Source organism: Equus caballus, chromosome 6, assembly GCF_041296265.1.
Source record: "Equus caballus isolate H_3958 breed thoroughbred chromosome 6, TB-T2T, whole genome shotgun sequence".
NCBI classification, from domain to species: domain Eukaryota; kingdom Metazoa; phylum Chordata; class Mammalia; order Perissodactyla; family Equidae; genus Equus; species Equus caballus.
The window spans coordinates 26,597,760-26,621,648 of record NC_091689.1 but is presented as its reverse complement, the minus strand read 5'-3'; the positions used below and the strand labels follow the sequence as shown (position 1 = coordinate 26,621,648).

Sequence of the window (23,889 nt, the reverse complement as noted above, 5' to 3'; positions counted from 1 at the left end):
ACTGCACTTTCTGCTCACTTATTGCCGGAGTTTACCAAAGCTACGTCACATATGTGTATTAGAGTCTTCCTGGTTCTGATCATTTTTCAGGGGGTCCTTTTTGATTTTCTAGATTAAGGATCATTCCTCTACCGGTAATGACAGCTGTCTCTCCTGCACTGTTGTTTATCTCTCATCGTCCTTTCTTTTCCTTCCCTCCTGTCATGTTGGCCAGGACCTGCAGAGCCGCGTTACTAACAGGCATGTGACTGGGTCTCTTGGTGTTTCACGGTCAGTGACAATGCTCCTTTCATTTCTTGATCGATACCTTTTGTTTGAGGATATTTCATTTTATTTTCAGCTCATTAAAAATTTCTTTTAAAGAATGAGTGCTGAGTTCTCTCAAATGCCTTTTCAGCATCTGTTGACATGATTGTATCCTTGCTTCCTTTGTTGATGCGGTGAATGACATCAGTCAGCTGACATTCGTAGACTCAATCCTTGATCACGTTATAATGTTCTTTTAATGCACTGCTGAACTTGGTTTGCTAATAGTTTTATTTGGGATTTTTTTCCATTTATATTTATTCATGAGTTTTTTCCCTTTTTCTCTTTTAATGTCAAAGTTTTGTGAGGGCTGCAGAGTTAGCAGCATTGGTGGTGTGTCAGTGCATACAATGTCATGTCCTCTCCTCTCTGTCTCCTCCCGCTGCAGGGCTTCATCATTAGGTGTCTTCTTTCACGTCTCTGGGATTTGGGGGAGGTGAATGCGGAGGTTCCGCTGCCACCGTGAACCAGCAGTGGGCACCAGGCTCGATGGGACGCGAGAGGAACGTTTGCAGTTACCTGCCCTCTCTTTTTCTTCGTAGGTGGTGGTGAAGTTCATTAAGAAGGAGAAGGTTTTAGAGGATTGTTGGATTGAGGATCCCAGATTTGGAAAAGTTACTTTAGAGATTGCCATTCTGTCCAGGGTGCAGCACGCCAATATCATCAAGGTGGAGTGGTGTTTCTCGTTTGGTGATGCCCTGACATTGCTCACGTGAGAAGATCTTAAATGTGTTGTCTTGAGGGTGTCTTGGCAGGGCTGGACCCAACTTTGTCTCTTTCCAGGTATTGGATGTATTTGAAAACCAAGAATTCTTTCAGCTCGTGATGGAGAAGCATGGCTCTGGCCTGGACCTCTTCTCCTTCATTGACCACCATCCCAGCCTTGACGAGCCCCTGGCGAGTTACATCTTCCGACAAGTGAGAGCAGGCCTGAGCTGTGCTGGGAGGAACCTGGGCCTGGGTGTTGATCCCGAGGCTGCAGAGATCAGTGGTCCACACTCGGTTCTCTCTGTGAGCTGGAGCTGGCCTTCAGTTTTTAAATTTTATGGAGTAAGATAAATATTTTGAGAAGAGAATTCTATGGCTGATGTAGAAATAGTGAGGTTGGGAAGGAAGGATGAGGCCAGAGACCATCCTGGGATGATTGAGGAAGTATGTTTAATGATTAAAGTTTATTTATATACATATAATATCCACACCAATCTTAAAAATTAGCCAACAAAGCTACCATCCTGGGCTTTGAGACCTGTGCATTCGATCTGAATCCTTGTCCACCACCAGGAAATCAGTGCTAATCTGGGCAGTCGGGGTCGTTATAGTACCAGCATTGTGAGGCTGTTAGGATGAAGTCTGACAGGGCCTCTGAGGCATGTGTGCTGCACATAGTTAATGCTCTACAAATGGTAGTCATTCAGTTAATTAATCAGCAAAGATGGAGAGGCTGGCAGACATATTTTACAGTAAGTATTTGTCTTAGCCTATTTCATGTCTATTTAGGTATTGATCTTAGTCAACTTATTTTATTGGAATGGGGGAGTGATCAGCAAAATCAAAAGGTGTCCTGGGAGAGAGAGAAGTGGGGGGTGGAGGGGAGACAGTAATTCTTGTTTTGAGTTTTAAGGAGAAGGTGGTGGTTCCATTCTAGACTGTTCCTAGCTTCCTGGAAAGAATGGAGAAATACCTGGAAGGGGGGATGTGAACAGTTCACAGATTGGCTCTTTGTTTCCAGGAAATGACCCGATTTCTAATGACAGCTTCCGTAAATTGACATTTCTTCCTCAAAGCTGTAAACTCCCAGAAGTTACTGGATTTCTGAAATTAAGTTTCTAAGGCACCTACTTCTAAGTTTCAGGCATCATGCCTCTGCCAAACGAATGTCACCTCTCTCCCTCTTCCTATGTTGGAAGATTATACACTCATCTACTTTAATTCATGGCAAAGATTCATTTCTGATATCTTCATGGTAAAAAGAGTGTCTGTATGATGTAATGTTAGGAGTCACTTCTTAAAAGCTGCTGCCTAACTGTTGTTAATTCTGGGGCTACTGATATAGGAAATTATAGTTTTCAGCACTTTACAATTTTTGCAAGAAGTATCTATGGCCCCTTTGTACATCTATCTGCATAATAAGTGTTATCATATGTAAAGACGGATTCGCAGTTTTATAGAACTGTATTGTCGTTTATAAATATGTATTCACATAGTGCCAGTCATCAGTGTGTACTGCCTCTCAGCTCCATGTCTGCTGGGCCTGCTCTGCGGCAGGGGGCTGGGGCCTGTGGACTCTTCTCCTGTGCAGCTAGGGCACCGGAGGGACCTGCAGGAAGAGCGGCTTCCTTCCCAGGTTCTCCATACCCTGTTACAGTTAATCCCTTGGTACTAGTTAATAAACCTCGATGAAACTTTCCGTGTTCAGATTAACGTGTGGTTTCTGTTTCCTGACAGGACCCTATATGTATGTGTGCATGCATGTATGTATAGGTATATACATATGTATGCATATGTGTTCATGTATGTATATACGAATGTATAAGTATATACATGCATGTGTGTGCATGCACATGTGTGTATATGGGCACATGCATACATGTATATAAATGTGTCTGTATACATAACTATGCAGATATGTATATGTTTGCTTATATATGTATATATGTATCTATTTATTAATTATAAGTTAATTAATTAGGCTCATTAACCTGCCATTAACTATTGCTTCTGACTCAAAGATATTTATTTGTAGATATAAAATTGTCTCTAATGATCTAAATGACTGACTACATCCATGGAACGACTATGTTGATTGGTACAATTGGTGTCCAAATTATGACTGCAGTTGGAAATTTTACTTACACTTACCTGAAATGCTACTTCTGTTGACCTCTGTTCTCAAACGCACAGTGCAGGCTTTGCCAGGCAGATGGTGCCATATTGTAGTAGCCTTACCCTTTCAGAGTGGAGACTAACACATCTGGCTTGTTGAACTGAAGCCTGTTTCCAGTGGAATTACTTTAAGTCCTCATCGTTGAACATCCCGCACATGATGGGGAAAGAGTGACTGATGCTCAGTGCTGCTCTTTGAGAAGCTGCTAGAGCCCTGAAGTAGGCGTCTTGGCATCTGTTCTCAGCTCTGCTCCTAAATTGCTGCGTGAACTCTGGGCAAGTCACTTTCCATCCCTGTGAACCACAAGCATTGGACTCAGGCTTTCTCTAGGGCCACCTCCCATTTAGTGCCCAACCCACACGCATTCAAGTGCCCACCACCTGTCTTTGTAGCTTCTGCTTGTGGTCTGTCTGTCCTTTCTCCCGAGATGGTCATGGTGTGTGTCGTGGGGTGAGTGAATCTTTGCTGTGAAGCTTTCGTCAGTAACACACAGACAGAGAGAGAAATTAAGAATCACGTATTTATCTGGGGAAGGGAGAAATAGGGGGCTTAGTCACAGGGTAGAGTTTCAGTTATGCAAGGTGAATAGGTCCTAGAAATCTGCTGTGTGGTGTAGTTCCTATAGCTAATGATACTGTATTGTGTACTTAAGAATTTGCTAGGAGGATAGGTCTTAGGTTGTGTCCTTATCACAAATAATAATGATAATAATAATAATGAAATTTTAAAAAAGAATCAATGTATTTACGTTGTTGGCGTAATGTCTGCCAGCCACGGCGGGCACACCTGCCTGGAACTGCTTTTTCTTTGGTTCGTTTGGATCATATCCACAGCATCCAGAATCCTTTCCTGTCACCAGTTCATTATGAGTTACAGAATGGTTCCTTTCCTTTGTTATTGGCTTTTCTTTTTTTCTTGTTAATCCTTATTTTAAATGCATGTTTTACTTAAATTGCTTTTTTAAAAAGTCCCCCGTGGCCTTCTGATTTCAGCTGGTGTCGGCGGTGGGATACCTGCGCTCGAAGAGCATCCTTCATCGGGACATCAAGGACGAGAACATTGTGATTGCTGAGGACTTCACAATTAAGCTCATAGACTTTGGCTCTGCTGCCTACTTGGAAAGGGGCAAACTATTTTATACCTTTTGTGGAACAATCGAGTACTGTGCACCCGAAGTTCTCATGGGAAATCCGTACGTATCACCCTGCAGAGCAGCCTGCTTTCGCATTGTCCATTGGGACCCCACGATTGGTTGGATTTTAGGTGGGAAAATAGTTTCAGTTTGTGCTTCTTTGCGATGGAGGTGTTGAGTGATAAAGGATAATATTCTGGAAAATGCGTGGGCAGGCAGGCAACATTAGATTGGTCAAGGGAAGCTGGGTGATGGATATAAGGATTCATTACATTATTTTCTCCCAAAAGATGGGACTCTTCAAATAAGTGAAGAGAATTCTTTAGTTGGATTTATTTATCTTGATGATGGGAATAATAATCTATTACAATAAAATATTGTTAGGGTGGCCATATAAGAAATCAAGCAAGAGAAGAAGTCCTAATGCAGAGGATCCGTGTTGAAGACGGCACCCTTAGCTGGAGGTGCTGACCGGCCTGAGACTCCACATGGGCTCGGGGCCTGGCCAAGCCTCCTGCTCTGCTGGGGAGAGAAGCAGGGTCCCAGGGGTATGGGCCGAGTTTGCATCTCTGTACCTGGGAAGCCTGTGAGCTGCGTGGGGTCGGTCTGGGCAGGGCCTGGTCTCAGGGAACTTAGGAGAGGAAAGGACACTGACTGTTCCTCAAGGGTCGCTGGGGCTTAAGTGGAAACAGTTCTCAGTGTTTTTTGCTGCACACGCATGGATTTCTGTCTCGTCCACATATCAACGAAGTGTGTCTTTCACCTGTGTGAAGTGGACCTTATTAGGTCAGATCCAGAGGACAAGTATTTTCCTGTGCCACCTACTCGTATTTCAGAGGCGTAGTTAGAATGTGTCTCTACAGGAGGGCTCATGGTTAGAGGGACAGACTGCCACAGTGTCACGTCCTTTGCTGCCTGTCACTGCAGCTCTGTGCTGTGCCCTCTGAGGCTCCTCTACCTGGTCCCATTCTCATGTGACAGGTGTGCTGGGGACACTCAGACAGCCCTGGTCGGAGCTGGGTTTGAGCCTGCGTGGTTTGAGTCTGGAGTATCTGTGTGTTGTCTCCATGCTATGCCTCGGGCTCACAGAGAAACCCCTCTGTGTCGGTGTGAGAAGTGACCAGGGGCTCTGATCACAGTGTCTGCTCAAGTCACGTTTCTTTTCGAAGTCGGGAAGCAAAGGTTGCAGGCCGCTCATGCTGAGTCCTCTGAAGCTGGCAGCATCGTGGGCCCACAGCCCTCCACCTGTTCCAGACCCCTATGCCGGGCCGGCCCCTGTGAGCAGAGTGATGAGCAGAGTGCGAAGCAAGCACTAAATAAACCCTTCCCCTATCATCTCTGTGCATCTCCAGAGCCACAGACAGCATCAAATGATACAAGGGGAGGATAGTCCAAGAAGGGCCTTGGCATTTCTTTTAAGATGGAATTTGGTTACCCCGGTGCCCAGAGTGCCCTTGGCTGCTGTCCTGTCCTGTGATGGCTGTCATGTCATCAGTGTTGGAGTGGACTGTATGTCCACTGTGCCCGGGACTGTGACACGTGCTGTGTGCTGTCTTCCCTCACCGCCTGTGCCGGGCTGTGAAACTCTCTCAGGGGAGCAGGGGGCCGGGGCCCTTCTGTGCATTTGGAGGCTCTGAGCCAGGCAAGCAGCTGCTTGGCAGCCTTCTGCCTCCCCCAGGGAGCCATGCTCCCACCCTGTCCTGGAGCCCCTGCCCTGCATGCTTCCTGCGCCCTCCTCTTCGGCCTGCTGGCCTGCAGGTGTCCCCCTGTGAGCTCCTTCGTCCATCCTGCACACTCTCTCCATCTGACTGGGCCAAAGGTTTTCTGAGCTCTGGCTCTAGACCCCATCCTCAGGAACTTTGCTTCCTCCCTCCTCATTTTCATGTCCTCTTACTCCAGCGGTCAGTAAACTATGGCCCTTGGCCAAATCTGCCTGCCACTTGTTTTTATAAATAAAGTTTTATTGGCACACAGCCACACTCATTGGCTTCTGCAGCGTCTGTGGCTGCTTTTGCGCTGCCATCGCAGAGAGCAGGTGTGGCCCACAACCTAAAATGCTGGCTCTTTGGCCTTCTGCAGAAAAAGCTTGCTGACTGCTGTTCTGCTCTAGTGGGCTTTTCTCTTCAGCCTCCAAAATTCTTTTTTTTTTTTTTTTTTTAAAGTAAGGGATTTTTTTTTTTTTTTTTAATTTTTTTCCTTTTTCTCCCCAAAGCCCCCCAGTACATAGTTGTATATTCTTCATTGTGGGTCCTTCTAGTTGTGGCATGTGGGACGCTGCCTCAGCGTGGTCTGATGAGCAGTGCCATGTCCGCGCCCAGGATTCGAACTAACGAAACACTGGGCCGCCTGCAGCGGAGCGCGCGAACTTAACCACTCGGCCACGGGGCCAGCCCCCAGCCTCCAAAATTCTTGAAATCTCATTCTCCAAAACAGAAATGGCACAAGAACAGAAGCTGTTGAATCTGATTTTCTTGCTCTAGCTTGTGCTGAGGTCTGTCCTCATGGCCCCTCCCCACTTGGTCACTGAGGCCTGACTCCTCCCATGTGGCTGCCCTGGCCAGCTCCTGCCCAGGGCTCCGTGGTCCATACACCCTGAGCACTCCCCCGCCCCCCTCCCCTCTGGTCTCTTCTTCTCTCCCCGCGTCAAGGCCCCCCCCCCCCATTTTCTGCCTCCTGATGTCCCCAGGCTTTCTGTGGCCCCCTGATGGCAGAGGGCTCTGTCCTGGACTCCTTCTCACTCACCAGTTTCTCTCAGCCATCTTGTCTAAATTCGTGGTCTAGTGAAATGCTGCTGCTTCCCAAATCTGCTCCCCTGGCCAGACTGCCCCCTGAGCTCCAGACCCGAGGGACCACCCGCCTCAGGCATGTGTCAGTCGACCCGGTGCCAGTGGTGGGGCAGCAGCTTCACCTCTTCCATGTAAAATGAAGGTGATGTGTATCTTGCTAGTGTGTTGTGAGCATTAGGGTGAACCACGGAAATGCCTGACAGTGTCGGCATCTCAGGTGCCCAGCAGATGGTAGCCAGGATGAGGGTGTTTATGATGAGCAAAAATAATGGTAGTGCACCCCTGGGCGTCTTCTCCCCAGAGCTTGCTCCTTCAGTTGGCCCAGAAACCTGGATGCCCTCCCTTCTCATTCACTTTCTTCTGTCCCTGCTGCTGTCACCTTGCTTTATCCTTGAGGATTTCTCACCCATGCCAGCCTCACCTTGAGCATCCTTCACGTGTTACCTCCATGATCTCTCTGAAGGGCACTCTGCCCTGTTCTGAAACTGCCTGCGGCTCCCCGTTGCCCTGGTGAGCCGGGTTCCTGTGGGCCTGGTGCCTCGAGCTTGGCCCCGCTGTGCCTTCTCTCCACCTCTTCCAGGAAGCCCCCCCGCCCCGCCCCGGGAGACACTCTGCTCTGCCCTGCTCCCATGTACCACGTGTACCATCTCATCCTTGCGGGTGGTGTTCCATCTCCTGAATGAGCCTCTCAGCTGCCTCAGCACTGTGGCTTTGCTTTTCCTCTCCCTCCCTGGCGCCTGGCCAGCACCTGGCCCAGGGCAGACATGCTGGACTCTGAGGATGTGGTTGAGGAGTGCAGAGAGGCTGCCTGGGAGCCACTCCCGGGTGATGCATGGGGACCGGGGCTCCTATGCGGGGCTGGCCTGGCATGCTTGGGGCTGAGCACCAGCATGCCCTGAGCACTTCCTCCTCCTTGCAGTTACCGGGGGCCGGAGCTGGAGATGTGGTCGCTGGGAGTCACGCTGTACACACTGATCTTTGAGGAGAACCCCTTCTGTGAGCTGGAGGAGACCATGGAGGCTGCGATAACCCCCCCGTACCTAGTGTCAGAAGGTGAGCGCGGGCTGCAGGGCTGAGTAGATGGCAGCCCAGCATTTCTCTCTGCTTCCTTTCTCCAAGGGCAGTGCGCCTTTGTCCATGCTCATAATCTCATTTCTCTTTCTTTCTATTCCTCTAATACTTTGATCTGAACATAAGGATAATTTGAATATGACTTTAAAACACCACGATAGTTTATTTTTTTTGTGAGGAAGATTGTTGCTCAGCTAACATCTGTGCCAGTCTCCTCTATTTTGTATGTGGGGCACCACCTCAGCATGGCTTGATGAGCGGTGTGCGGGTCTGGCCTGGGATCCAAACCCCTCAACCCTGGGCTGCTGAAGCAGAGCGCATGAACTTGACTGCTATTCCACCAGGCCAGCCCCCAAATATCACGATAATTTTATTTTTATGAGTGTTCCCCTTTGGATCCTAGGGGCCCTCTCCTGAGAGATAGACATTAGCAGCCTGTGAGCTTGGCTGTGGCAGTGACTGTGAGATCACCCTCTTGGGTTAGAAACTCATCACTTGGGGGCGATGGAGGGACTTGACCCCCAGCTGCTCACGTGGAAGCCTGGCGGTTTCCATTGCACCACTAGCTCTTGGTGAACCAGCAGTGTGAGTTCGGCTCCCCTCAGATGCGAGTGGTGGTTTGCATGTGAAGTGAGGACCCATCGAAGAGGCGGATGTGGGTTCTGTGGCCAGAGAGGAGTCTAGAGTGGCCACCTCAGGACCCATACATGGAGGAGCTCCAAGGAGCCGGCAGGGGTTGGGTAGACACCAGACCACAGAGTTCTGAGGTCCCTTCCAATCGTGACATTCTGTGCTTCCACTGTCACTCATCCTTTCAAGTAGTGAGGTGATGAGCGTCTTCATGAGGTCTGTGCCTTGGATTCCTGGCTTAGGTCAGAAGCCTGTGTCTCCGTCAGCTCAGGCTACCCTGACAGAATTCAACAGACCCGGGGCTTAACCACAGACAAGAAACGTGGGAATCCAGGATTGAGGTGCTGGCAGATTCGGTTCCTGCGAGGGCCTCTTCCCGTACTGCAGACAGTTGCCTTTTCTCTGCATGCTCACATGGTAGAGAGAGGGGGGGAGCAAGCCCTCTGGCATCTCTCCTTACAGGGGCATGAATCCCATCGTGGGGGCCCTGCATGACCTCACTGAGTCACCTCCTGAAGGCCCCACCTCCTAAAACCATCACACGGGGTTGGGGCTTCAGCATGTGAATTTGGGGGACACAGTGCCTCAAAGAGGTTTCCAGAGCTTTGCTGGAGTCCTGGATTCCTGTGACACCACAGCTCTTGCAGCATGCTGTTCCACCCACAGGGCTGTTCCATGTGCTCTCACTAGGCTCCCAGGACACACTTCTGGGACCATGAGGCTCGGGGCGGCTCTGCTGAGGTGACACCCATGTTAGGAGAAAGTGACCCAAATCTAGACTCAAGGCTGGGGGTGCTTCTCAGAGCTCATGCCTCCGTCCTGTGGGGACTGATCTGGGGACTCTGCTGCCACCTCCCTCTGCCCTCCTGTCACGGGAACCTGTGTCATTCACAGCTCTGCACAGCCAGAGTCCCCGAGAACAGACGAGGTTAGGAACCTCTGCACCTTGGTGGTCAAGTGAGTGAGGTGGGATCTTGAACTCCAAGCTTTCATTTCAGAGGCAACAAACATCTCCTGCAGCCTTTTTCAAAGTGCAGCTGGGGGCCCTGTGCACCAGGACCCCTGGGGTATAGCTGAAAATGGGGGTTCCAGGGCTCCCTCCGCCCAGTCCGAGGCACCCCTGGCAGGTGGACCCAGGCCCCATAGTTTGGAGGTGCTCCACTTGAGCCTGGCCTGGCCGCATGCCTAGGGTGGGTCTTTATGTCCCCAGATCTCATGAAGCTCGTGTCTGGGCTGCTGCAGCCTGTCCCCGAGCAGCGTACCACCTTGGAGAAGCTGGTGGGAGACCCCTGGGTGACGCAGCCCGTGAACCTTGCTAACTACACCTGGGATGAGGTGTATCGAGTAAACAAACCAGGTGAGGGGTGTGGCCTGTGCCCGCTGAGGGCAAGGAGGTTCCCCATGCCACCTGCCTGGGTCTGGGAGGAGGAGGGTTCCCTCTTCCATGCTGTTGCGGACACAAATGTCAGGGCCTATAGCTGGCTTGTCATCTGTGAAACAAATGGGCCTTGATTCTCCTCCAGAGGCCCCCCCAAACACCACTGGGGTTCAGAGCTTGGCAGTGGGCCTTAGAAGGTGGGGGAGCGCCCATGGGAGCCTGTGACAAGGAGGCACCCGCAGAAAGGGCCAGGGGCTGGGGGCCAAGGGTTTCAGAAGCACATCTCGAGATGGTCTGAGTGAGCTGAAGGGGAGGATAAGGACACAGGGGGTGAGTGCAATGCTCTCAGGGGCCCTAGGGGGCCCTGGCTCTTCAGACAAGCTCCTGGCAGCACAGCCGGTGGGGGGAGCAGCAGCTCAGTGAGTCTGGTACCACTGCTCGGGGCGAGTGGACCAAGTGGACCGAGCTGGTGTTGATGGCTCTGCATCACATCTCTGCTGCACCTCAGCAGGGTCCAGGAGCTCTAGAGCATTGCCAGTGGGCTCTGAAGGGTCCCTCTGATGTCCTTTGCTCCTAGGAATTCTTCCAGAAAGAAGCATGTGTTGTTACCATGTGATCCAATGTCATCTTCTTTCCTCAGAAAGTGGAGTTCTGTCCACTGCGAGCCTGGAGATGGAGAGCAGGAGCCCGAGCGAGGTGGCTCAGGCGCCGGAGCTGCCCAGAGCCCTGGGCCCCAGGGGAGGCCCCTGACGGCTGCTGAGCGCCCGCTTCCTGCTGCTCTTCTGCACTCAGTTAGGAAACCGTCTTGTTTCCAGGCCCTTCCATTCGGAGAAAGGAACTCTGCAAGAATTAGGCCCAACTCACCTTCTAAAGACTCATATGCAAGTTTGATAAATGCCAGAACAAAAGCCAGTGATACGATATTCTTTTAGGTTTATAAAATAGACTTGGACTTCATTTTTTTCTTGACTTTGAAAAAGCATTCTAGTGTTCACTTGAGTTTTGTCCTATTAAAGGGCTTTCAGTTCATGAACTTCCAAAAGGCACAGCAGAGAGTGTTGCTTCTCTTCCTGCTGTTGTACATGTGCATACATTTTTGTTTCCTTTCACTTGGTACATGCTCTTCTGATGTGTGGACTTGGCAGAGCTGGTTCCCCAAATGACTGGACTATTTCATTAACATATTTCCTTGAACATATCCCAAATTACAGCAATTTTGTAAACAATACCCTGCCTCAGATGGTGTGAATTCTCCCACAATGCTGGTGTGCGAGGCACTTCCATTTGTGCACCCACTTGCCACAGCTGGAGAGAGGGTCAGCCTCACTCATCTTGGGGGTCCCTCCCACAGGGGCCTAGTCTAAGGAGAGTGGAGGCTGTGTTGTTCTCAGGCACTTCCCTTCTCCCTGTGCACCACTCTCCAGGGCCGGCCCACTGTCTGTCTGGGCTGTGCTGCGCAGTGGGCTCCATGGCAGGACTCAGCTGTCCACCCACGACACCTTCTCAGCATCCCCTGACATCCTGTAGCCAGCCCCAGGCCCCACCTCTGCGACTATGTGGGGGGATTCCAGCCCCAGGCCCCACCTTTGGTACTGTGGGGTGTCCAGCCCCAGGCCCCACCTCTGCGACTATGTGGGGGGATTCCAGCCCCAGGCCCCACCTTTGGTACTGTGGGGTGTCCAGCCCCAGGCTCCACCTCTGTGACTATGTGGGGATGTCCAGCCCCAGGCCCCACCTCTGTGACTATGTGGGGATGTCCAGCCCCAGGCCCCACCTCTGTGACTATGTGGGGATGTCCAGCCCCAGGCCCCACCTCTGTGACTATGTGGGGATGTCCAGCCCCAGGCCCCACCTCTGTGACTATGTGGGGATGTCCAGCTCCAGGCTCCACCTGTGGTACTGCATGGGAGGAGGCGTCCAGCCCTGACTGTCACTGTCCCCCTTTCCCACTCTTGCTCAGGTCCCAGTGCATCTCTCACACACTCAGATGGCTCTTCCCCTCTAGGTTCCAATCCATGCCCCTCTCAGACACAATCAGCCAGCTCAAGCACATGAAATCCAGCCTCTATTTTGCTGTGTTGGAGAGGAGGAAGGCTGAGATAGCAGGAAGGAAACAAAAACAGAAACCAAGACTCCCCTCACCGCTTCTTTTCGACATCATCACCTTCCATAGGCTCCAAGCCCCCTCCTGCCCAGAGCCCTCTGGAAGACGCTGAGGGTCAGGCTGCCTCCAGTATTGGTCCAGCGCTCAGTTTCCAGTGTTCATTTAGGAAGCACTAAACAGTCTTCATATTGTAGGAGGCTCAGATAACAGTTCATTTTATTCTCATCTACTGGGATACGGGATATCGCCGTCCTCTTCCTTTAGAAAGTGCTGCCCGCGTCTCCCTGCTGTCGCAAGAGCCTGACAGAGGGACCCTCTCCACTAAGGCAGGGCTTTTAGAAGTCTGTTTAAAAATCATGTAGCAAAAGTTAGTGACCTTTATTCTTCAGAATTCAAATGAGTTTCCTGATGTGCTAAGAATTCTGTTTTCAAGAGTGACAAAAACCCAAACATATTTCCTTGTGCTGTTTATGATGCTTATAGCACAAAAGAAGTTGCAAAATGTTCTTTTAGACAAGTGTGCAATGGGCTGAGAAGGCAAAGTCCTAGCTCTCCAAGAACTGTTACTTCTTCATGAGACAGAATAATTAAAACTCATCTGACTTGATGGCAGTAGAAGGTCTGACACTGAGAGTTTTCTTCCCAGAAAGAATCCAGATTGAAAGGTTCTGAGGCTGAGGCTGACAGATTTTCCTCTCCATGTTCCACATGTGATTCCAGAGAACAGAGTTTTCAGAGGACTGAAGATGCTGTTGACTTTTTAGAGTAATCTCTGCCTGGCCGCCCGGTTATTTCTAGAGCTAGATAAGCTGTTCAGGTTCCTGCTTCCTTCCAGCAAGTAGGGGTGGCACACAGGATTTTCTTAGGCTTTGAGTATAAAAGCATTAACATAATTTATTTTGAGGTGTTGACAGTTGAGTGTTTTAAGAAGAAAATTAGATTCAAAACCAAAAACAACCAACTCTTTCATTCCACACAGATTACAACCTTCCTTTTCTTTGATATAATAATTTTGTAAAAAAGATAACGTTTTAACCCAGCCCAGTGCCTCCTACAGAACAAGGACTCTGTAAATTGTGTCCTTTTAAGAATCAAGCCCTTTTTCTCAGTTCAGAAACAAGTAAATAAAACAAGTAGAGATGCTTATAAATTAAGATTTAGGGCTTATGGGTGGTAGAATTTAGGCAGCTGAGAAAGCACACCTTTTACTTTTTTTCACACTATCCCCTTTTAAAAGATGCCCAGGCTCTGTACTAGAACTATTACAGGTCTCGATTTGAAACTTAAGAATGAATACAAATGAGACTGAAACATGACTGGAGTTCATCCCAACAGGAAAACCAGACCTCTGAGTCAGGAGGTGCCATCGTTCTTGTCTTTTTATTGCTTGGGTCGTGTTTCTTAAACACTGTAAAGACCTCTGGAGTTCCTTTGGGTACTTTAAGCACCTCTGGGATATACCTGTCTTACAGTGTGCATGTGGGTGTGTGTCTGATATTGACCCCGAAGTGAGTCCGCTCACCTGTTGTGCGGCAAGCCAATCCCTGACACGGTGTAGTGGGAGAAAGTAGGAATTTTATTGCAAAGCACGGAGCAAGGAGAACAGGCAGCTCAAGCTGTAATCCCGAACTCCCTGAAAAGCTACAAGCAAGGGCTTTTATTTGCAGTTTTAGGTAGGGGACGGGGAGCATGTGGCCTTGGGGCTGAAGTTCTAAGAGTCCTCCGCACAGGATCACTGTCTGTTCTGTGTTGCACGTGGTGGAATTTTTGTCTTTGATACCTAAAGTTTACAATCAGTCATCTTAGTTTCTCAATGTCCCTGCAAAATGCGTAGTCAGGCAGGGGGCTGTCAGCAAGTTCCTTTATCAGCAGTTCTCCTGCTGTTCTGCAAGGCAGGCTCAGAAACTGGTTATTTTGTTTCCCACATTAACTTTGAGGGTACAAGGCACAGTTTCACCCTAATCCAGGGAAATTTTAACTCCTTCATCCTCAATTTCAATCCCCCCTCTCTTTTGATCATTCCTCAGTCTTGGGGGATGGGGGTGAAGACTGCTCTAGCTGCTTCCTGCTGCGAAAGGGCAAAGTTCAAGGTCAGAGGAATGAAATTCTTTTACCTTTATTTTAAAGATATTCCTGGGTACCAGGTGGGGGAGAGCGAGGTATGTTCTGCATGACTGATATTTTAGTACTCTGATCAATGGCTTTGCAACAACACTTAAGTTCACACTTTATAATTACATAGACAACCACACATATTAGCAAAATATACAGCTCAAATTTTAGTATCCCCTCCATAATGGACCTTAATCCTTGGGGAACCCAGGAGAAGAGGTCTGTAAACCAACCAAGGTTAGGGCCTGGAACCTCAGGTGAAATCCAATGTAGCTAAATAGTTTGCTGTCTAATGGTCCAACAAGATAAGAATGTGGGAGTCATTCGTTACTTATCTTTAGGGGACCGTCTCCTGTACAGCAACTTGAGATCGATCAGAGTTTCACTTGTCCATTTGGAGAAGTCAGTGTCTAGAGTATGAAGCCAGACATGGTTTGGGTGGTCCTGGTTGTGATCTTTTATGGCATGGTTCCCATTCCCTGTGACCATCCTTGAATGGTCCCATCCAGCAGGGATGAAGTTGATCTTCTGGGTGCCTGTGTTTCCAGGATTTTAATAGAATTCAGTCTCCACTACAAAGATGATGCAGAGGAACATCTGACAGTGTTTAGTTCCTTAATTTGAGTTCTCTCCATGTCTTTTGGATCATCTCTAGAACATAGGAAGGGTCTCCCAAAGTTAGGCCTATATTATGTAAGCAAGTAATCAGATATTTAACAGAACCATTTCCAGAGAAAGAGAAAGAAAACAAGGTTAATGGTTGGAGCAAATCACAAACAAATTCCTGAGGCCAGGGGATGGCCAGTCAAGAAGATTTCTAGATGTCAGGGTTGAAGTGTCCCCTGCAGTTTGAAATGTCTCGGATGATGTCATCAGGTAGTTAGGTAAACTTTTTGAGTGGCTTATACAGCAACAGGCATGAAGATTGTCTAAACATGGGCTATCATGGTGTTCTCTCTTAAGTTTACATGAAGTTGTCCAGCTTTAGTTTGCAGATGGGAAGCAGAAACCTCAAAGACAATTAACAGAACCAGAATCTAATATCCACAAATGCGTATTATAGTTTCTATTGAAACATAATTTTTCTCTCTAAAATCACCCTCATTTTACCAAAGATAGCCAAATCAAGACTCATCGATTCACAAAATAAGTTTAGTTTCAATAAACTTGGAACAATTATTTACATAAGAACAGCAACTGATCATATAGGCTCTTTTAAATCTGCTTTGCTGGAACTTTTCATAAGGAATTTCAGATTGAACTTTAAATGCCTCTCAAGGCCAGGAAAGCCAAGCCAAGGACTTGTCATCAGACTCTGCCTGTAATGCCTACAGATTTTAGTGAATTCCTCTCTTTTTAAGGTCCCCAAAATATCCTGAGGTTCTTGCACCTGCCAGGGAAGAGACCTTCTTTACTCACCTGGTAAGATTGCTGGGAACCCTGTGGGCAAGCTACCAAGCCAATATTTCCAAGTGGCTTTATTCCATAAAGTCAATCCTTGTCCCTTAAAGCTGTTTATTCATATCTGAGTTTATGCATTCTCAAATATGACATTCAAGTCAAAGCCTGGGTAATTAGTGTTTCCAATTGTGTCCTGCTATAAGGAGAACAGATTCTTATTGAACTTATGCAAATAACTATATTGTCACGAAAATAAGAATACTCACTCATCAAGCATTTTCAAATTCTAGAGGGATCAGATAGGGAGAAAAAGATAAATGCTTCAATTCTGCTTACAAATTGCTATAAGTTGTAGTTCCTTAAGAGAAAAGGGAAAAAGATTTTCTTAAATCTGAAAAAACAAAACATTAAAAAATCAGCAATATTTGAAAGAAAAAGTCATAAAAATTATAAACATCCTCATCAATTTATTTAGTCTCATATAATTAATTTTTGACCTTGACCTTCTGTTAATAGTTTTATGAGGTCATCAGTTTCTCCATTAGAGTTCTGTAATTTCTTATCCAGCTCAGTTTTATAATCTGAAAGTTTATCAGAAACCTGTATTCTAGAGCAAGTGTCAGAGTCCTTTCCATGAATCTCTCTAAAGATGAAACACCTCTGCAAAAACATCACAGTAAAACAACTGTCTGCAAATAAAACATTCAAAAGTGGCAAAGACACTTTGTGACATATAATGCTTTGAAATAATAACCAGAATTATGATTGATAACCAAGACAGATCAGAATTTTAGGAATGTTATATAATTTTTAAAAGCACTTATATTAATAACATTTACAAACACAATATAACCTAGGAAGGTTTATTATCATTTGATAATGCTTTCCATGTAATTTAACATACCAAATAAGTCTAATTAGTTTAATATCTCTATAGAAAGAGAGAATAAATTCTTTGAGAAGTCCCAGGGCCCATTGGAAATTCTCAAAGTTCCTTTTTAAGTCAAAAGAAAGACTTTACCCAGGATTTGAACCTTGAGGGGAAGTTTGACAAATATATCAAAAGGGTTTAAAATACTTGGTCAAATAGGAAACAATGCTTGGTTATCCATTCAATCAAGGTGACAACAGAAGATGTCAAAGGCAAACAGAGAGTTCAAACAGTTGTTAAAAGAACTTTAATAGAGAGACCTCAGTCTTTTTGAACATTGGAAATTATTTTAACAAAGTATAGACTTTTGTCTCCTAGGTAGACTTACTCAAAAAAAAAAAAAAAAAAAAAAGAAAAGAAAAAGAAAAAGAAAAAGCTTTTATAATCTCTTTATCAAGATCAGACCAAAAGTTCAGAAAGATCATCCTTTCAAGAAAGAGAAAGCCAAATTCTAATTTTGTACCAGCTTACCCTTGATATTGAAACTCATTCAATTAATTGAATTCATTTAAATCTCAGCCAACTTGACGATGCACAAAACTCTCCAGGGTTACTTCCACAAACTTTCTGTCACTTACCTTTTTACATTCATATTTGTCCCATGTTTTCTTTTTTCTTCCCTAGTAATTTAGGACAAATTTATCTTTCTTAAGAAAAACAGAAATACCTCTATGCTTTATGCCTTCTTTGCTGAAAACATACATTTTACTTTCCTTGTATACAGAAACATGTATTTTTTCATAGAAAATTCCCCACCATACAAAAAACATGTTTATTAATAAACCTAAGCACCTTTCAGTTTCTCTACGATAAGAAACCAAAGGCAGACAAATCTATGCTTAGTAACCAATTTCTAATATTTTATCTCATATGGAAATGACCTAGATACTCAATAAATTTCTATCATTAATTTAGCAAAACTCTAAAGTTTCAAGTTGCCAAAAAGATTTTGGAAGCTGTTTTTCAAGTATGCAGACCATAAAACATAATTATTGCACTCAAAAACTCCTACCCATTTTCATCTATCTAAATCATTTGTTCCCAACAATTAGGTTTAGATTGCTCACAAAAACTTCATGTGACATTAGAGCACTTAGCCATCATCTTAAGTTGTTTTAAGTACTCACATAATAACATAATTATGGTTAAAAAGTTCCCCCCCCAAATTTTCATCCTTTTTATGTCTATTTATTTTATCTGTTCTCAACAATTATATTTAGGTTGCCTACAAAAACCTCATGAGACATCAAATAAAATCAGCTATTATTATGTTATTATTTATTGCTGACAAATTTTGTAACAGAGAACATGTTTGTACCACACCAAAACTCTGAAAATATGTTTATTTCAATTAAACCAACAAACTTAAACAAGCTCTTACGTACCAAAGATCATTTTATATCACGTTAACTTGAAAGACATCTGGGCTAGTTTGTAGTACATTTAGAAAGAATTTATATAGGTGCTTACTTCAAGCCAATTAAATAGAGCTCCTTTAGAAATTATATCATCCAGAGACAGCAAAATACACAGAGAGACTTACATATATAAACATACAGATAAACACAAACAGAGATCTTCAAAATTTTAGCCATGTCTCAGGTACAAAACTCAAAAGCACAGTTGGATCCAAACTGTTCCTCTGGCAGATAAACCTGTTCAGATGGCCAAAGATCTTTACTAAAGATTCCATTCTTTTTACCGTTAGGATCATTTTTAGAGCTGTTTTTGAAGTCATTTTGTCTTTTAGAAGCTTCTGCATATTAATCAAAGGATGCATTCTTTTGTGAGAGGTTTTGAATTATCTCTTAAGGGTGACCCTTAAAGCAGACTTATCTGAAATAGAGGTTCCTCAGTATGGCTATTTTAAAGTGAAGTCTTCTTTAGCATGTTTAACTAACATTGCCTAAAGAGTGGATTTACATGCTCTTACAATATCAGGCAGGGGAAACATTCCCCACTGAGACACAATGTTTAGCCCCACAAGAGAATCCATAAAAATACAATCAGGCAAAAGAGACACAATCATTTCACATAAAGTCCATTTAAATATACCAATTTTAAAAAGTTTTATCTTCATTTTATCAACTTTTATACCTCTAATCACAGCTTCCATTAAGAGTCCATTAACAAGTCTTGGTCTTACAATACTATGTAAGGGAGGCATTCCTAGCTGGACATAACATCCATTCCCAAAAAACACTTAGGCGAAGTTGACATAACCTCTGTATATTATTAGCTCAAACATTTTAATCTTTATAATCTTATCAACCTTAGTGGCCTGTTGCCCCAAATGATTCTTGGTCAGATTTCTCATTGTGATTTCTGCCTTTTGGCTTTTATTTTTTTCCTTTTCATAGGTTCATAATTGAAAACATTCCAATTTTACAATATACAACCTAGAGGGCTGTCACTGGGAACCGAACCTGAGTTTCCCATTATGGAACCACACACACACACATGCACACACACGTATCAAAACAAATGGGACCAAAGTTCCTCTGTGAGTGAAAAACCTCTAGTCCTTTCAATAAATTGGCGCTCCCACCCCTAACGAACTCCAGTAACATGGAACAAAATCCCCGAAACAGAGGCAAACAAATGAAAGGAAAAATAAGATTTCAATTAGTTAATGGGGAAACTCAACAAAAGGACATTCATTGCAAACCAAAACAAACGGAGCCCAGACGGCTGCCAGGTGTAACAGAGCTCTTATCACCCATTACTTCTGGCTGGTCCTATTGGAAAAGGTTAGCACAAAGAAAAACAAAAACTGACAGCTACTTACAAGAGACGTTTTCACAAGTCCTGAACCTCGTTTCTTCCACTACCAAAAGCAAAAGTGCCGTGGGTCAACAACGTCTCATCAGCAGCCAGTTGCTTGGGGCTGTCCCTGACACAAGGGGCTCCGGCAGCTGCAGCACAGCTTCCATGAGAGGTTGTCCACCAGAGGCCCGTGTGCCACAGGCGAGACATCCACTTGGGACTAGGTCCCATCTGGGTCACCAAATTTGATATCAAACCTGAAGTGAGTTCGCTCACCCGTCCTGCAATCTCTGCCACTGGGCTAGTGGAAGATAGTAGGAATTTTATTGCAAAGCGCTGAGCAAGGAGAACAGGCAGCTGATGCATAATCCCAAACTCCCAGAAAAGCTGCAAGCAAGGGTTTTTATTTGGGGTTTTAGGTAGGGGAAGGGGAACATGTGGCCTTGGGGCTGAAGTTCTAAGAGTCCTCCGCACAGGCTCACTGTCTGTTCTATGTGGGGCACGCAGTGGATTTTTAGCCTTCTTTGTCTGAAGTTTACAGTCAGTCATTTCAGCTTCTCAGCGCTCCTGCAGGATGCCTAGTCAGGCACGGGCTGTCAGCAAGTTCCTCTCTTATCAGGGGTCCTGCTGTTCTGCAAGGCGAGCTCAGAAACTCTGGTTATTTTATTTCCCACGTTAACCTTGTGGGTACGAGGCACAGTTTCACCCTAATCCAGCGAAACTTTAACTGCTTCAGCCTCGGTTTCCTGTCCTCAGTGCTCGTGTTGGAGACGGGTTTACACAGGATCTTGAATAACCTTATCTGGGCCCGACTCCGTTTTTACCCAGACGGCCTGGTCTCCACCCCAACACGAAACTGCTTCGGGAAAGATACTGCTTTCCCGGGGGAGTCACTTGCGCCGGGGAACGGTGGGTCCACCAAGGTTATGGCTGCATCTCACCTCTACTCTTAAGAGGAATTCTAGAGTAATAGGAAGCAAAAGTATGCCGGCGGAGCTATGCACTGGCTGCGCTGGCCGACAGCTCCAGAAAGTGGGCGAGCCGGGCACAGAGGCAGAGGGCCCGCGGCCTCAGGCCCACGGCGCCGGCGGGAGCCGGGCGGCGCGAAGCCCCAACGCTGGACGCGCTGCGAGCAGGGCCGCAGCGGAACGCGCTTCCCGCGCACTCGCGCTTGCGAGGGGGAGGGTGGAAGTAGCGGACCGGGGAGGCCGGAAGTGGAGGACCGGCGAGGGCTCCGTTTCCGGCTCGGGGTCGCAGGCGCCACCTCCGTGCTATGGCGGCGCTTGGCCGCCAGGTGAGGTCGGGCCGGGTACCCAGGCTCCCCGGGGACGGGGGCAGGGACGCGGAGGAGCCACTGCTGCCACCGGGGTGTGTGACGGCAGGCCGTGGCATCTCGCAGCCAGAGCCTCCCGGGGAGGCCGGTGCACGCCGATGTGGTGTCGCGCCTGGACCCGAGGCACTCACTGCGCGGTTAGCCCAGCTCCTCTCGGCCCTCGCTGGGCCCCACTCGCGAGTGAATCTGGCCGAGGGAGTATCTGGACCACCCACAGGGCGAGAGGGGGAGGCCAGGGAGAAGTGAGCGCGTCGGGTACTCACCCGACTGACCGAGGCGGGTACGACGGTAGATGACGCTGCAGGGGCTTTGGGACGGGGTGCGAAGCGAGTGAGTGCCTGAGCGATCTGTGCCTGGTCGGTTACGCGCTGGCCTGCACCGCTGAAGAGTTTTGACGTAAACGGCAATTCTGCATACAAGTTGGCTGCTAGACCAGTTATATCCAACAGGATTCTTTTTGCGGAATGAATTTAGGTACATGAATCGGGAGACTAGTATGAGGTCCAGATTTTTCAGGTGTGGATAGCAACTCAGACCCCCAGAGTTGGCATGAAGATTATTTTAAACTAAAGACGTTTGCGATTCAGCTGATACAGGAAGAAGCTTTCTCGGAGCTTTCCTTACGTCACTAAAAGTAGAAACTTCTGGGAGTGAGGCTGCCATGGAGTCCCTCTCCTGGGGAGTTTTATGGCCTTGAAGGAAAAAGAAAGACCACTTGCACCTGCATAAGCAAACATTATCACAAACTTTCGTATCTCCCTTTGTTCCTCTAGAAACCCATTTGTTCTTCCCATGGAAGCTTTTTCTCCCCCTCTGTCTCCCCTATTAAGTTAGCCCCTAACTTTAGTCATTTAAGGAGCTACCTCTTTTGTGACCTGCTATATGTATATGACTAAACTTTGTGTGTTTTTTTTCCCCTCGTGTTAATCTGTCTGTTGTCAGTTAAATTTTCAGCCCCGCCCCCCCACCCAGGGCACTGAACCTTAGAGGGTAGAGGAAAATGTTGTCTCCCCAGGTAGGCAGACTTTACCAGGTCATCTTAAACTGGTTCTCCCCTGTTCCTGCCTACTTCTGTCCTCAGTTATAGCAGCAAAAGCTCACAGAGACTTGCTTGACTCTCTGATCTCTATGCTCTTAGCAACACTCTCTTCTCCATTTGTGAGCTTCCTTCTCTGTAGGCTGAGGTTGGATAAGATTTTGCAGATTGCTTATAAAAACTGTTATGTTTATGTGGGTCCAAGGCACTAAATACCCTGGTTCAACAATCCTGTAGTGTCTATTGGGGTGGTGAGGAAATAATCCGCTTTTGGTCCTGTCTCTTATAGGTCTTTGGCTGGCACCGCCTGATGCCCCTCATTTGGGCCCATGTTGTTAGGCAGCCGCCCTATCTTGGAGAGCAGAAAAGGACAACTGCTTCTTTGTTGCGTAAACTGACCACAGCCTCCAGTCGAGGGGGCCTTGAGGACTTATCCTGTAGTGAACCCAAAAAGTACGTGCAGGAACCAGAGTGCAGGACACCTCTTACTCAGTGCCTCCTTGAGAATCAGAGGACTCCTGTGGATCGAGGGTGTTCGGAGCGAGAGAAGGTCATCAGTTCCCTCCTGGACATGGGTTTCAGTGATGTCCACGTTAATGAATTGCTCAGTATACGACCAGGCACCCACCCTCAACAGTTGCTGGACATCATTTCAGAATTAATACTCTTGGGTTTGAATCCAGAGCCTGTGTATGTGGCCTTGAAGAAAAATCCTCAGTTATTGCAACTGCCTATAATGCACATGAAGAAGCGCTCCAGCTACCTGCGAAAGCTTGCGCTTGGAGAAGGTACAAGAAGGTGCAGATTTTATACATAGCGCTGAGAGGAGTCAGAGCTAGGGAACGAATAGCCTAGGTGAGATGGATTAGGGAAGGTTTCTGGGGAAAAGTCCTTGAGAGCAATGTGTGGTTTGGCTTGGAGGTGAGGGAGAGGAGTGACCTCTGCAGAGGGCATTGTTAGAGGGAAGAGGGGAGGGTGGGGACTAGAAGAGAGAATTGGAAGGGACTCCTGTCTGGTTTGTTCACTGTGGGGGTTCTAGCATCTAGAACAGTGCTGGTCACCTGGTGTGTGCTCAGCAGATACATGTCAGTGTGTGATGTTGATATGTGTGACTATGACCAAGTTCCTGCTAAAGACTTGGATTCCAGGTAGGTGTCTTGATTTGCTGTGGAACATGAGATCTTCCCAGGCTCCTAGGAAATTGGTGGAGTGGCTGTTCCCTCCAGCCTCACCCCCACTTCCAACAGGATTCATACCTCAAGGATCCTGGAAGTTCAGTGGATCTGTTTATGGGCTTCCTGGAAAAGGGGCTGGGGGCCCATGCGGGTCTCCAAGAACCCCTCCCCACTTTGACCAGAGGAGTTCCATTATTCTTTCTTCATTCATGACTCTTACTGGTAGATTGTTGCAGGGAAGAAAAGGTTTGGTGAGCCACTATTTCAGAGGATCAATAGGCCTCCTCCAGAAGATAAGCAAAAAGATGGCCTTGTGTGTTTCTTTTAACAGGTTTCCCATTGCAGTGTAACCTAAAAGGCTAAACTTAATACCTTATGTGCTATGATTATTAATTAGCAAGCTCCGCCCAGCCTTAAGAGGCAGGTATAAAGTCTAAACTGAAATTCATTCCTGACACATTTAAGAAGACAATTACTAACTCAGCTATTAGGAAGATTTATATTAACAGTTTAAATAAGGGATTTTAAGTTTCCAGTTACTAGATTTTGTCCTCCTACCCACAGGAAGCCCATATGCCCCAATTTGCCTGGGACAGTCTCAGGTTGTACCAGTTATCCTAATGCAATTATTAATAGAGACTTCTTCACTCTGAAGTGCACTAGTTTGGATAAAATACATGGTCACCCCACTAACTAGGACACCGGTATCTGTGGTTGTGCATCATGATTATTCTTATTATTACATTAGTTATCATCAGGGAACTTCTTTTCGTGGAGTTCAGGCTCCCAGGTCTTAAGATTGTTGGTTGTGAATGCTTCTGTGACTGTTTTATCATGGAAGGAA

The 23,889-nt window shown here is 46.7% G+C and overlaps 2 protein-coding genes and 1 long non-coding RNA gene across 19 annotated transcripts in view; 2 read left to right on the top strand and 1 right to left on the bottom strand.

Moving 5' to 3' along the window:
* The window catches only part of PASK (PAS domain containing serine/threonine kinase), a 36,437-nt gene extending 25,022 nt beyond the window's left edge, over positions 1-11,415 (top strand). For 9 of the 13 annotated variants that reach the window (XM_070270725.1, XM_070270728.1, XM_070270722.1 and 6 more), the window contains 6 exons: positions 849-974; positions 1,090-1,224; positions 4,183-4,382; positions 8,028-8,161; positions 10,020-10,166; positions 10,828-11,415. In XM_070270725.1, the coding sequence (XP_070126826.1) occupies positions 849-974; positions 1,090-1,224; positions 4,183-4,382; positions 8,028-8,161; positions 10,020-10,166; positions 10,828-10,937 (852 nt within the window). In that variant the 3' untranslated portion in view covers positions 10,938-11,415. Of the gene's footprint in view, positions 1-214; positions 504-848; positions 975-1,089; positions 3,466-4,182; positions 4,383-8,027; positions 8,162-10,019; positions 10,167-10,827 lie in introns of those variants that run through there. The other 4 variants (XR_011439886.1, XR_011439885.1, XR_011439884.1 and 1 more) reach the window with 4 other exon arrangements.
* Positions 11,416-12,230: 815 nt separating this feature from the next.
* LOC138924749 (uncharacterized) lies at positions 12,231-16,195 on the bottom strand. Its single transcript, XR_011439887.1, has 2 exons — positions 16,071-16,195; positions 12,231-15,413 (listed from the first exon to the last, which is right to left on the bottom strand). It is a non-coding gene; the product is annotated as an uncharacterized lncRNA (long non-coding RNA).
* A 4,486-nt stretch (positions 16,196-20,681) lies between these two features.
* The window catches only part of MTERF4 (mitochondrial transcription termination factor 4), a 108,660-nt gene continuing 105,452 nt past the window's right edge, over positions 20,682-23,889 (top strand). Inside the window, exons 1-2 of one of the 5 annotated variants that reach the window (XM_070270754.1) lie at positions 20,682-20,795; positions 22,160-22,658. In XM_070270754.1, the coding sequence (XP_070126855.1) occupies positions 20,775-20,795; positions 22,160-22,658 (520 nt within the window). In that variant the 5' untranslated portion in view covers positions 20,682-20,774. Of the gene's footprint in view, positions 21,309-22,159; positions 22,659-23,889 lie in introns of all 5 variants that reach the window. The other 4 variants (XM_001497592.5, XM_005610762.4, XM_023644068.2 and 1 more) reach the window with 4 other exon arrangements.